At 42.8% G+C, this 15,068-nt stretch overlaps 1 protein-coding gene across 3 annotated transcripts in view; it reads right to left on the bottom strand.

The window, feature by feature from the left end:
• The window catches only part of rcan3 (RCAN family member 3), a 106,883-nt gene that overhangs the window by 19,610 nt on the left and 72,205 nt on the right, over window positions 1–15,068 (bottom strand). For all 3 annotated transcript variants that reach the window (XM_033045177.1, XM_033045178.1, XM_033045176.1), the window contains one exon: window positions 685–858. In XM_033045177.1, the coding sequence (XP_032901068.1) occupies window positions 685–858 (174 nt within the window). The remainder of the gene's footprint in view (window positions 1–684; window positions 859–15,068) is intronic.

A 15,068-nucleotide genomic window follows, 5' to 3' on the forward strand; every position in this document is an offset into this window, starting at 1 on the left:
TTCATTACCATCTAGATTGTTGGGTGTGTCAATTACCAACTTTCTCTCTCCATTGTACTTCTGAAGCAGGATTGTTGGTTTCATCTTTGACCCCTTTTAAAGAGATGCACTGTCAACTGAGAAAACTTGGCTATTAAAATTCAGTGACCTTTGGGAATTTTAGGACATTTCCAAAAACTCCGAAGTGTATGCCGCTCTGAGATTTGAAAATATTTTCATCCATTGCATAAGAGATGCTTTCACACATAAGCCTAGCGTGTGAATGGATTAGTTACGTCATCATAAACAAATGTGCAAATTAAGTGAATCATTTTAAGAAACAGGTAGACAGTATTTGAGAAAGAGAAACGGTTACCATTTCTGAACCCTTCATCAGAACATACACATGTTAATAGAGTGTGGGTTTCAGGATACAAAGAGAACACAGGTTCTGATGCTAAGTCCTAGACCTGAAACATGAACTATTTCTCTTTCCACATAAGCTGCCTGATCTGCCGGGTTCTTCGGCATTTTCTGATTTGTCACGACATAAAGTCATTTAATTAAGTAGATGTTGAATGTGCACATTATCTACCATTGGCTTTAACTAAATAATGGAAGCGTTGACCGTGCAGAATGGCTTGCTTTTTGAATAAAGGGCTTCTTTGAAAGTAAACCGATAACGGAATGAACGTTATACTGTACCTGTGCAAAATAAAGTTTGAGTTTGGTGCCATTGAAGTCAGATTCGTGAAGTTCTATTCGTGCCTGGGCAGCTGCCTCACGATTGCTGAAATTTATCTGTACTCTCTGAAAACTCTTGAATAATTGGAATGTGGCATGTTCATCATAAACATGGAAAAGGGCTTCAAATCGATCCTGTTTAAGAAAAATCACACCACATGGTTAAAATGTTGAAATGCGGAATATTAATTATAACATGATTCAAGTGCACACCCTTGCCAAACATCCTTTTATAACTTGGCAGTTGTATCCAAAAATCAGTTGTATAAACACTTCCCATGACTCGTCTTCCATTTATTTCTCAGCGGCCACTAAACAGAATATCACCTTTATTACCCTGTTTGGTCTTCTTCATTCCCACTTCTTTAAGTTTTCAATAAACTTGAAAAACCTTATCTGCATTATTTACACTGCATGTAAAATCAACATCAATCACGAGATCCATCTGGCTGTGTATATATGGAAATAACAGAGCTGGAAGGCATTGACATTTTACTCCTGAACATCTAGACATTTTAATTGGTTCAACTGATTCAAACACAGAAAAATGTTTGGGAAAGATATCTTGTTCATTTGTTAAATAGCTTTGTTGCCAATGTTCTTCCTTCTGTGACGCATCTAGCTCTAAACTCACTGTTCTCCTACCAGCAACCACATGTATTCCCTGCAAAACTGACCTAAATCAGTTCTTTTTACAGTATGCCAGTTTCTACAGTTACACCTACTTCATCCACTCTTCAGATATACAATGCATTCAGAAAGTATTCAGACCCCTTCACTTTTTCCACATTTTGTTATGTTACAGCCTTACTTTAAAATCTTTTTTTTAAAATCAATAATCTACACACTATACCCCAGAATGAAGAAGCGAAAATAGGTGTTTAGAATTTTTTGCAAAGTAATTAAAAAGAAATAGCTGAAATATTGCATTTATATAAGTATTCAGACCCTTTGCTATGACTCAAAATTGAGCTTAGGTTCATCCTGTTTCCATTGATTATCCTTGAGATGTTTCTACAACTTGATTGGAGTCCACCAGTGATAAATTAAGTTGATTGGACATGATTTGGAAAGGCACACACCTGTCTATATAAGGTTCCACAGTTGACAGTATATGTCAGAGCAAAAAAAAACACACAAAAAAAACACAACAAGCCATGAAAACGAAGGAATTGTCCGTAGACCTCTGAGACAAGATTGTGTCGACACACAGATCTGGGAAAGGGTATAAAACAATTTCTGCAGCATTGCAGGTCCCGAAGAGCACAGTGGCCTCCATCATTCTTAAATGGAAGAACTTTGGAATCACCAGGACTCTTCATAGAGTTGGCCACCTGGCCAAACTGAGCAATTGGGGGAGAAGGGCCTTGATCAAGGAGGTGACCAAGAACCCGATGGTCACTCTGACAGAGCTCCAGAGTTTAAGGAGGTGTTGAACATAACTGATACTTATTTGGTTCTTTTCTACAATATATTTTCAGTAACACATGTTAGTGGTCAATTTTTGGATAACTGAGTCAACATAAGGTGCATTCATAGACCATTTAGTCATAAAATGAACTATAATCAACACTTAATATCAGATTTTTCAGATCAAGCTACCATTTCGGGCTACCCCTATCGCTACCCATGTCATCAGTTTTGGAGAGATTTTCTGAATGAAGGTTCTATCAACAACAACACATGCACACTTAACAGCTATGAGGAAGCTATGAGCTCTGAAGAAGTGTCTCAACCCGACATATCGCCTACTTCCTTCGCTCCATAGATGCTGTCTCACCCTCTGAGTTTCTCCAGCATTTTTGTCTAACAGCTATGAGGGGTAAGATACATGCTAAATGTCCCAATCGGAGGTTTGGTTGTGCTTTCTCAACACCCCAGTAATGCCCTAGTGCTGGGACTGACCTCTGACATCCACGACCATCTTCATTTGTGTGAGTTATGAGTCCAAAGACTGGCAAGTTGTCATTTTGATGCCCACTGGCATCAGGTTTCCCAGGGTTTCTTGATGCCCTGCTCTGTCAAACACTCCCAAGAGTGGTCACTCACACTGATCTTTAGAATTCAACTCATTGGCTCCATGTGTGGATGGGGTCTCGAGTGAGTAGTCTTGGCAAAGCCGAAACCATGCAGAGGTTATTGATGAGTGAATGCTACCTGCTAATTTTATCGCCAACAGCTTCTGTCATTTTGTTGAGACTTTTTTTTTGCATAAATGAATTAGTTTGGATTTATCCAATTTTTTATGAATATATATTTTTAGAGAACCAGAGGGCATAGGTTTAAGGTGAAGAGGGAAAGATTTTATAGGAATCTCAGGGGTAACTTTTTCATGCAAAGGGTGGTGGGTGTATGGAGCAAGCTGCTGGAGGAGGAAGTTGAGGCAGGGACTGTCGCAATGTCTAAGAAGCAATTAGATGGGTACATGGATAAGACAGGTTTAGAGGAATATGAGCCAAACACAGGCAAGTGAGATTAGTATAGATGGGACATGTTGGTTGATGTGGGCATGTTGGGCCTGTTTCCACACAGTATGACTATACTGTATCTGGGTCAATTGACAAATTGCCAGGTAGATGTCAGTGTGCAACCATACTGGAAGTTTAACTCGAGCACCACCTCATGCTGGTGTTCAGGTCTTCAATTTGGGATATTGTGGTATTCTTTGTTGCACCCAGTACTCTCAGACATTTCTTTACATCACATGGAATGAATCGAATTGGATAGCTCCAGTGAAGATGTGTAAATCACAGGAAGAAGCTGTGAGGAATCATCCATTCAGCACTTCAACCTAAAATATTAATTTTTTTTTCACTTTCCCTAGGTGTGAACTACCTTGAGTATTTCCAGTATTTTCTGTTTTTATTTCAAATTGACACTCTTTGAATTTTAATCTCTGGATTTCTAATAATTTAACTGCCACACCACCACTATAGCAAAATCACAATCATACTTTATTCGCTAAGTATGTTTTGCAACATACAAGGAATTTCATTTGCCAAATCAGTCATACAAATCAAAAGCAACGGAACACACACAATACATTTTAACATAAATATCCACCACACTGACTCCTCCACATTCCTCACTGTGATGGACTTAGAAGTGTTTTCTGTAATGGGAATCTTCTTCCCCATGGTCTCAATCATAAGAACAGGAGTAAGTGATTTGACCCCTTAACATTCAACAAAGTCATAGCTGACTTCTCACCTTAAACACCATCATCCCACCCATCCCTATATCCTTCCGTTCCAGAAGTGCCCACAAATCTACTTACCTCTCTTTTGATTGTAACTAATGATGGAGCCTCCAGAAACATCTGACAGTGAAGTAATTTCTCATCCTTTCAGTCCTAAATGGCCCACCCCACTATGGGACTATAGACTATGATTCCTCAGCAGAGGGAAGCACCCTTCTGCATCTACCCTGCTGATCCCTCTAAGAATTCTGTATGATTCACTGAGATCTCAAATTTTTCTAAACTCTAGAAAATGAAGGGCAAGCCTCTTCACTCTTGCCTCACATTACAGACCTGCCACTTCAGGAATCAACTAAGTGCATCTTTGCTGCTCTCCTTCTGCAGCAAGTGTATCCTATTTTAGGCAAGGAGACCAACATTGCATGCATTACTCTAGTTGTGGCCTTACCGAACCCTTGTATAATAGTAATAAGATATCGTTTGCATCTGTCTAACAACTTTAGCATCACATCACTGATACATTGTCATCCCCTTTGCAATATTCCACATTTCAACCCATTAGGATCCCCTGATATGAAATTACAAGGCTAAACAACACAAGAGCTTCCTGTCTGTGCAGCGAAAACACGACATGACCACATTTTGCACAATTAAATATAATATACAATAATGATCCCACAAAGGGCAGAAGTAAGACTTCAGTGAAAGGATTGTGTTATACTGGATTGTAAATTACGGAAAGTTTTGAGGATGTAATCTTAGATTCAGCAGGATGCTTTGCAGCATGAGAAAGTAGTAAATGAAAGACTTGATTAAGATTGGATGAAAATGTTTCCGCCTTGTAATCTCAAATTACTACTACATTTAAAAAAAACACTATATACATGCTAGTTGTTAGAGAACAGATGAACAAACTGATTTTAGTACTGTACAAAGCATTGGAGTAACTCAACGGGTCAGGCAGCATCTCTGGAGAATATGGACAGGTGACATTTTAGGTCAGACTGGAAATCAGAAGAAGGGTCTCAACATGAAACGTCACATATCCATGTTCTCCAGATATGCTGTGTGACCCGCTGAGTTACTCCAGCATTATGTGTCACTTTTTGTAAAACAGTATTTGCAGTTCCTTATCAATCATAAATTGATTATATGATGATAAGATTCCGCACATAAACTAATCAATAATATGGAGGAGACAGAAAGAGAGAATTACTTTGTACTCAATTAAAAGTCTGTTTTTAATGTTTCTTTGTGTGTTATGTGTGGGGGGTGGTGTGGGGGGGGTAAGGGGGAAACCGTTTTGGCCGCCTCTTCCATGGAGAGGCAACTTTTTTCAGGTCGCCTCCCCCGTGGCCTAACAGCAAGGATCGGCGCGGACTTTCCCGGAGACGCGCCCGGAGCTTCAGCGGCGGGCGCAGCGTGGACTCTCGGCGCGGAGCGGGCGAGCCCTCGCTGGGGCTCGCTGGAGGGGAGCGCTCCGTTTCGTTGGCCCGCGGCAGCCGGCAGCCTGAAGCCGCAGTCTGCACAGCTCCAGCTGGTGCGGCGTCTACAGCCCGGGATCCCTCGTGGAGGACCCGGGGGGAAGAAGAAGCTTCCACCGCCGTCCCGCGGCCGTCTTCTACCGCGGGTGCGGCATGGACTTATCATCTCCCCTGGAGGGGAGCTTCGACCGCCGGCCCTGCAGACTGCGGTGCTTCCGGCTGCGGCACGGCAGGTATTTTAAAACTTTGACCGCCGGCCTGCGGCCTACACCAGCCTGAAGCCGCGGCCTCTGGTTGGGAAGAGCCGATCCTGGACTCACCTTGACTTTGACTTTGTCCCTTACCATCTGGACGCCCGCAGCAACGGCTGTGGAGGGTGGAGGTCCCGACCACGGGGGAAAATGGAGGAGGACTGGCCAAGCTCTGTGCCTTCCACCACAGTGATGAATGCTGTGGTGGATGTTTGTGTACATTTTTTATTGTGGTTGTGTTCTTTATTACTGTACCGCTGCTGGCAACCCAAATTCCACCGACCTTGGTTGTGTGGCAATTAAATTATATCTATCTATCTATCACAATTTCAAAAATCCAAACAGGTTCAAGAATAATTAACTAATTTTGCTAATCACTGGGGGTGGGTGGGGGAGAGGGGAGAGAAGAGGGGGGTATCACTCCTTGATATCTGGCCGCGGCCAATGTTAGCCCCCCGTGGAGTGCAGTAGGAGCCACTGGCTGTTTCTGCTTGCTCAGGTAAGCCATTGAGTCAACACCTCCATTCCTTCCTGTGGGGGGGCTGTGGTAAGATGAAGAGATGCAAGTTTCAAGGCATGTACGCGTGTTTTAATTACTAACTTAATTGAAGAGTATTTAATTATGAAGTGGATTTAATTGTTTTCTAGTGTCTTAATTCAATTTTTTAAAATACTATTTTAGGAAGTGCGTTAATTGCATGATTAATTTATAATAGACTTATGGAGTAGTCTACATGTGAAGAGCTAGTCTTTGACAGCTGCTGCAGCTGGGGAGAGGTTAAGCATCATTGCATTTCTGGATGTGTTTTTGGCAGGAAAGCGCTGTATTGCACGGAAACTTCAGGGACATGTAGCCGCTACAGGTCAAGCGCAAGCCATGTAGCAGTGAGTGTGGATGCCACTCTTTGACCAACCCACAGGTTAGATGTGGACTGTGGGCCAGTTGGATTTTAGTAGGTCCTTGCTCTAAGGGAACCGGACATCAGATAACTTGATCAACATTGGTCAGGGGCCGAGGACACAAAAGACAGAGTCATACAGCGTGGAAACAGGTTGTTCGGCTCGATTTGCCCACACCAAGCAACATGTCTCATCTACGCTAGTCACATCTCTCTGTGTTTGGCTCGCATCCCTCTGAACCTGTCCTATCCATGTACCTAAATTTTTCTTTAACGTTGCAATGGTACCCGCCTCAACGTCCTCCAGGGGCAGCTCATTCCATACACTCACCACCCTTTGTGTGAAAAATTTACCCCTCAGATTCCGATTAACCTTTTCCCCCTCACCTTAAACCTATGTCCTCTTGTTCTCGATTCCCCTACACTGGGCAAGAGACTCTGTGCATGTACCCGATCTATTCTTCTCATGATATTTTACACCTCTCTAAGATCAACCCTCATCCTCCTGATGAGAAATATCTTCATGGCTCGGACACTCTCACAGCATCAGAGACCCGTGAACAACTCTAACCTCAAGTGCTGTCTGTGTGGAGTTTGTACGTTCTCCCTTTGACTATGTGGGTTTCTTCTGGGTGCTCCAGTTTTCTCCCACACCCCAAAGACGTGCAGTTTTGTAGGTTAATTGGCCTCTGTGAAATTGCCCCTAATGTGCAGGGAGAGGATGCGAATGTTGGATAAGTTGGAACTAGTGTGAACGGGTTGCTGTGGATTCAGTGTGCCACAAGAACTATTTCTATGCTGTATCTCCAAACTAAATTAAACCAGAAGCAAGTAACAAACTACATGCCATAGATTTGGTCACAGTTAGTCAAAACACAAGGTGCACAGTTTATCCTAATAAATATAGATGATGGCAGTGTAGTTGGCAACAACATGTTATCGCAGCAAAGAATAGCTATGAAAGTGCATATTTATTATCACAGTTATTCGCAAAGAAAGCAAATCCATTAACTGGAAAAGCTAAAGTGCTCTGGCTCAATAAAGGGCAGGAATTACCACATTCAGCAAAAAGCTATGCATTGTTCCTTTGTAACAGCCCATGATTCCTCCAATGGCAGGTTTGTCAGATGAGTGGAAATTAAGCAGCTTGGACCCACATTCTCTTAAAATTAGAAGAATGAGAGGTGATACATTGAAACAGATTAGATATGCATTTCATATCTCCCTTGGCTGAGGTTTCTAGTGGTAATGGCCATCAAATAAAGGATTGGTCATTCAGGATGGAATGAGAAGATGGTAGATCCCCCAGAGGATAGTGAATCATTGGAAGTCTCTGTCAACGTTGACTCTGGAGCATTAACCACTGAGAACACTCAAGACAACAGATGGATATTCAGACAATCAGCGAATATGGGGTTTGTGTGAGAAAGTGGTGGTGTGGTATAAAGAAAATCAGCTGGTATTACAATGAATAATGGAGTTCAGTTTAGTTCAGAATATTGTCATGTTTACCGAGGTAGAGTGAAATGCTTTTGTTGCATGTTAACAAGTCAGCAGAAAGACAATACATGATTACAATCAAGCCATCCACAGTGTACAGATACAGGTTAAAGGGAATAACATTTAGTGCAAGATAAACTCCAGTAAAGTCCAATTAAAGATAGTCCGATGATCTCCAATGAGGTAGATGATAGCTCAGGAATGCCCCGAGCTATTATCTACCTCATTGGAGACCCTCTGACTATCTTAATCAGACTACTAGAGACCAGGCAAGAGGGGCCAAATGATTTATCTCTGTTTCTGCTTTTTATATGATGTCCTCTCAGGGAAACCAAACACAGTTTCCAGTTATGTTGTTAATGATAAATATTTTCCTACACATAAACTTTAAAACTATTTCTCAGATGGCAACAACCACAAAATGCTTGATAATGTTATAAATTGGGATTCACCAAAGACTAAGGCAAATGGGCTAAACACACAATTTTTCAAAGCAAATTATGGAAGCCCAATGGGGGACCAGCCAAAATTGACAGCCAAGAAATGCAATGATAACCAATTAGCCCATGCCCCACCATCCACCTGCCTCAACAACAATTGCACCAGCTGTCAAAGCCGACTCATTCGCAATTAAACTACTCAACAACAAAAAATAACGAATAGGAAACTTGCAGGAAGCCAGACCATTAATCAGTGGAACAAATAAGAAGCTGGAATAAAGAGGTCAAATATTGGAAGTGCTCAGCAGGGCAGTGGCATCAGTTGGCAGAGAGAAACAGAGCAGATACTCCAGTTGGGCAACCATCAGCACGTCTGCCTTCCAAAGAACCGGAAAATGGTGCAGGTGCACTTGTGGGTGTATGGAACGAGCAGCCGGAGGAGGTAGCTGAGGCAGATACTATCGCAACTTTTTAGAAACATTTAGACAGGTACATAGATAGGATACGTTTAGAGGGATAGACACAAAAAGCTGGAGTGACTCAGCGGGACAGGCAGCATCTCTGGAGGGAAGGAATGGGTGACGTTTCGGGTAGAGACCCTTCTTCAGACCAAACGCAGGCAGCTGGGATGAATGCAGATGGGACATGTTGGCCGGTGTGGGCAAGTAGGGCCAAAGGGCCTATTTCCACGCTATAAGACTCTATGCTAAAACTAAGCAGGAAAGTATTTTTCTGGATGTGGTTTTTGATTCAGATTAAAGCACCAGGGGGTTTTCAATAATACAATAACAATGGTTAAGTCCTCTACACAGTTACTTGACCGAAACACCATATTAGATGTAACTAGATTGTCCCTTGGTCGTGTCTCAGATTTGGACACTAGTCTATAGGAAAAACAATCGGATGATCTGGGCAGACCAAAGGCTGAAGTCCTCAGTCCTGATGTAAATAAATTTGTCAAATGGGAAAGTGGAAGAAACTCAGCCTTTCTGACCCTGAAAAAAATGGAGATTCAAATCCTGTGTCCTGTTCAAATACGTAAATGGAGTATTACAACAGATGTCAGGAACAGATTTTTATCAATCTGTGAAGACCAGTCAAGGCTTTAATTACCTTCTGGCTAGTATAGGGGGCATAAAGGGCTTATTCAAGAGACAATTAAATGATATCATGGCGAGCAATGTAATTTTCTTTATCAGATTCAGATTCAACTTTAATTGTCATTGTCAGTGTACAGTTTTATCCTCAAACATGGTACACAATAACTCAGTTGGTTCCTCTCACCTTGTTTTTGAACTTGAAAGGATGGAAAATTAAGCTCTAAATGATAAACCAACATAAAAGTAAAACCACTAATATCAGGCATTCCCAACTAAAACAAAATAAATTAGCACGTGAAATGAAAAAAAGATAAAGCGGGCTCTGGTTGGTAGGAAGTAAGAATTTAATTGTTCTATTTTGGACACATGACAATAAAACACTTGACTCTTGACGTGTACCGAGATACAATGAAAAGCTTTTGTTGCGTGCTAACCAGTCAGCAGACAATACATGATTACAATCGATCCATTCACAGTGCATAGATACAGGATAAGGGAATAACGTTTAGTGCAAGGTAAAGCCAACAGAGTTCGATCAAGGATAGTCCGAGGGTCATCAAAGAGGTAGATACTAGGTCAGCACTGCCTTCTGGTTGTGGTAGGATGATTCAGTTGCCTGATAATAGCTGGGAAGAAACTGTCCTTGAAACTAATGGTGTGCATTTTCACACATCTATAGCTTTTGCCTAAGATAGACACAAAAAGTTGAAGTAACTCAGCGGGACAGGCAGCATCTCCGGAGAGAAGGAATGGGTGACGTTTTGAGTTGAGACACTTTTTCAGAGCGTTTGCCTGATGGGAAAGGGGAGAAGAGGGAATGGCCAGGGTGTGACAGCCTTAATTATGCTGCTGGCCTTGCTGAGGCAGCATGAGGTATAAATGGAGTCAATAGAAGGGAGGTTGCTTTGTGTGATGGTGAAATAAGATGTCTATGTTTCATTTGCTAAATCCCATTTAAACACACTATAGAGCAAAACTTTGATAATGCAACTTGCCCTTGAGATTATGGTGAAAGACTATCAGATTTTCCAGACTAATGGCCCTTAGTTTTAATTCAGAGATACAGCATGGAAAGGCGCCCTTTGGTCCACCGATTCCACACTGACTACTGATCGCCGCATACTAGTTCCATGTAATCCCACTTTCACATCAGACACTCCAAGTGTAATTTACAGAATCCAATTAACCTACAAGCCTGCACATCTTTGGAATGTGGGAGGAAACCGGAGCACCCGGAGAAAACCAACGCGGTCACAGGGAGAACGTACAAACTCTGTACAGACAGCACCCTCATTCAGGATCGAGCCCGGGTCTCTGGTGCTACGAGACAAGAGCAACATTGTGCCACCCTTAAACATGTTACTATCTCATTCACTTTTTATTAAAGATGCTGCCCAATATTACAATATATTTTCCAGTAAAACCCAATACGCTTCAAGGGACCACAAGATATGGTCCCCAGTGATTTTAAAACGAGCTTGGAAATAGACCTCTGGTGAGTTTAAAGGGAAGGTCACCTGGTAAGCTAGATGCTGAACTATCAGGATTGCTGAACAGGCATATAGTGGGGTATCAGTGTTTTACGCTTTATGCTTTGCCTAACTTCAAGGCAAATATGTACCAAACACATAACTTCCAGGAGGCAAAATAACGTAAATGTGGGAAAAAAATTAACAAACAAACAAATTGCTCGATATGCTCAACACTTCAGGTGCCATCTGTACAGAATGGAAAATGGCCAATTTTAATGTTCACTAATTCTGACAAAAGGCTGCGCTTAAAACATTAACATTTCCTCTCTGGCAGGTTTCGCCTGATCCCAGTGCGCGCAAAACATTTTTAGAACATTTTGTTCTAAAAATCCAAAGATGTATTTTTTTATAATACACACATTTGATTTGTCTTATTGTCCAATTTTGTGGGTAGAAGAGAAAAGTTGACTGATGTACATTGAGAACTAGGATTAACTATTGACCAGGGATTGTAGATAAAGGTATGGATTTAGGAAGGAGCTGTTGTGACCCAGATAATAGACTCATAAAGTAATTGGGCAAAACGCCCTTGTCCTACATTTAAATTCTGAATATATCTAATTTTCTTTCCCTTCACCCGTTCTCCGATTTGTTGGCAACTCTACTACAACAGCAGGGCAGAGATCAGAAACACAGCATGTGGACTTGAAAGGTGAATTGCAAGCTGCTGCTCCATGGCACAACTTGCTGGCATGTTAACCTGCAGCATGCTGTGCTCTCTGCACTGGTGCACCATCAGCTGAACTTAGAGCATGGGTCTGCAATGCATCAATTCACCACAGACCAGCTGCACACAAACACCCTTGGATACATCCAGCATTACTGAAATGCATTGTTTCCCCAGAGATGGGGAGAGAATGGTGTATCATACCAAATACATTATGACAGGGAGGACAAAAAAGAAAATCTGTTGGCAGATGTCTGGGAACAAACGGTTCATCTGGCATTCATTTGGGGAGCAGCAGGTGGCATATGAAGATTATTTTTCTTCAAGTGAAACAAATGATTAAACAGGGTAACTGTCATCTGTACCACACAAACTGTGAAAATGTAGACACTGTATCGTCTTTCATTGGTAGTTCTGCATTCATGCTCAACAATGTACCAGAAAATCAAACCCTGTTTGTGCAACGCTGTGAAATGATAGTATGACTAAAAATCGCCCGATTGCCTCATTGTGATGTCATCGCAACTCCAATAATAGGAAAGAAATTGGCTAAAAACAACTGACGGTTTCTGATTTAATCAAGAAGGATAAACAACTGCGTAATGGTTTGGATGTGGTTTGTGTTTGTCCTTGACTCTTCATTCAGTCATCTGCCAATTTGCGAAGAGGGCACACCTCACATGTCTAATGCCAGTCAAGTCAGTTTGTGGTTGACATTGTCAGGGACTCATACATTTTGCACACTGCCCTTCACACCACCTTGTTAAACACCTGAGACTATATAAACAAAAATAAGGAGCATGATGCAGCTGAATGTGGGCGCTGCCAGTTACATTCATTACTCGGTAGTGCACAAAATGGATTGAGAAGAAAAAGCCAAACAAATAAAATTAAGAGAGGCCTTATGGTTGCCATCAATGTTCAACAAAATGTTAAGCAGTATAAGTCTTATTCCTTCTTCAGATTTTCCGACCCGAAAAGTCGTCTTTCCATGTTCTCCAGGGATGCTGCCTGGCCTGCTGAGCGACTCCAGCGTTATATGTCTATCTTTGCTATAAGCCAGCATTTTCAGCTCTTTGTTATTGAATAGAGTCTTATTCAATGACAAAGCTACACTTTGCACCAACAGCGGCGCCCAGTCGGGGTGGCCCAGCCCGAGGGAGGAGCGGCGCCCGGTCGGGGCGGCCCAGCCCGAGGGAGGAGCGGTGCCCGGTCGGGGCGGCCCAGCCCGAGGGAGGAGCGGCGCCCAGTCGGGGCGGCCCAGCCCGAGGGAGGAGCGGCGCCCGGTCGGGGTGGCCCAGCCCGAGGGAGGAGCGGCGCCCAGTCGGGGCGGCCTGGCGCGAGGCTGAGACGGTAACGGCACTCACGTGAGGGCGATCCGGCTCGGGGCTGGAACGGTGCTCCGGTGGCTGGGACGGTGTTCTGGCGGCGGTGGCCTGAGTCTGGGGTTCGGCCGCGGGCCAGCGGCTGCGTCAGCAGGACTGGTGGGCGGCAGCTTCGACCACCCCGGGCCGCGGTGTTTGAGCCGCAGGACAGTTGTAACATCGCCCGGGGGGTATCGCCTCAGCGCAGAGGGAGAAGAGGAGGGAAGAGACTGGAGACCTAAGACTTTTGCCTCCATCACAGTGAGGAGATGTTGGGTGGACTCACTGTGGTGGATGTTAATATGTGTTTATTGTTGTTTTTTATTGTATTGTATTGTATGTATGACTGCTTCAATTTCGTTCAGACTTCAGTCTGAATGACAATAAAGGCTATCTAATCTAATCTAATCTAATCAATTTCAACAGCAAATATTAAGATCTTAACATTTGGACTCAGTGGACATAATTATGCATCTAATCATATCTGTTGGGGTTAATCATTCTCTCATTCACACAATGACACCGGAGGATAGACAGTTCTTTTGTGTGTCTTATCAATCAAAAGTTTACAGAGAGTCGCACAGCATTTCTTTGGTCTGTACCCTGCTGCCACACAGGGAGGCTGCTTCTCCTCAGAGACAAAGACTCTCTAGAATGTTCTAACATAAACTTTGCTGTAATATATACAAAAAGATCCGTTGCCAATATGGAACGATCCTTAAAACAGCATGCACCCATTATCACCTTGACCATATTATTTATCAAAAAAACATCAATACTTTTTATTTTCTTTCAGTTTAACACCAGAAAGCTTGTATCTTGAAGGTACACAAAATTGCTGGAGAAACTCAGTACCTCGATTTTCCAGCATCTGCAATTCTTTCTTAAACAGCTTGTATCTTGACGTCCGTTTGCAATTAAGAAATGAAATTATGATTTGAGTTACACATGTTTCAGTACCACATAAGATTCTAAAAATTCAAAAAGGCGACATTTGATAGACTGAGGTTTCTTTCTGTGCTATTATAATGAAGGTTGCAGCCCCAGATGCTCTCGGGTATGCAGTTTCAAGATTTAGACCAAGAAACAGGCATGTGGTAGTATATTCTCCACTTGCCCTGGTTGAGTGCAGTGCCATCAAATCTCAGATAGCTTAACACCATCCAGGACAAAGCAACACCCAATCCATCACCTTAAACATTCAATTACTACTTGTTTAAGAAGGAACTGCAGATGCTGGAAAGATTGAAGGTAGGTAAAAATGCTGGAGAAACTCAGCGGGTGAGGCAGCATCCAATTACTACTGAAGGTTTCGGCCCGAAACGTCGCCTATTTCCTTCGCTCCATAGATGCTGCTGCACCCGCTGAGTTTCCCCAGCAATTTTGTGTACCTTCGATATTCCAGCATCTACAGTTCCCTTTTGAACTCCAATTACTACTTGTTCAGTTTAGTTCAGAGATACTGCATAGAAGTGCATGCCAACCATTGATCACTCACTCATACTAGGTCTACGGTATCCCATTTTCTCATCCACACCTAACACACTTGGGGCAATTATACCAAGGCCAATTAACTTACAAACCTGCATGTCTATGGGATGTGGGAGGAAACCGGAGTATCCAGAGTAAATCTATGCACTAACAGGGAGAACGTGCAAACTCCACAAAGGAAGCACCCAAGGTAAGTATCGAACCCGGGTCTCTGACACTATGAGGCAGCAGCTCTACTAGCTGCGTCACTGTGCAGCCTCGTAGTGCATACGATATGCAAAGCACATTGTGGTTACTTGCCCGGACTACTCAGACGGCTCTTCCCAAACTCGTAATCTCCACCAACATGAAGGCCTCAGGTACCACCACCTGCAGATTCCCCTCAAAGGCACACTTAGAAATACGTTGCTGTTCCTTT

The sequence above is a fragment of the Amblyraja radiata genome, chromosome 27 (genome assembly GCF_010909765.2).
Source record: "Amblyraja radiata isolate CabotCenter1 chromosome 27, sAmbRad1.1.pri, whole genome shotgun sequence".
In the NCBI taxonomy this organism is placed as follows: Eukaryota; Metazoa; Chordata; class Chondrichthyes; order Rajiformes; family Rajidae; genus Amblyraja; species Amblyraja radiata.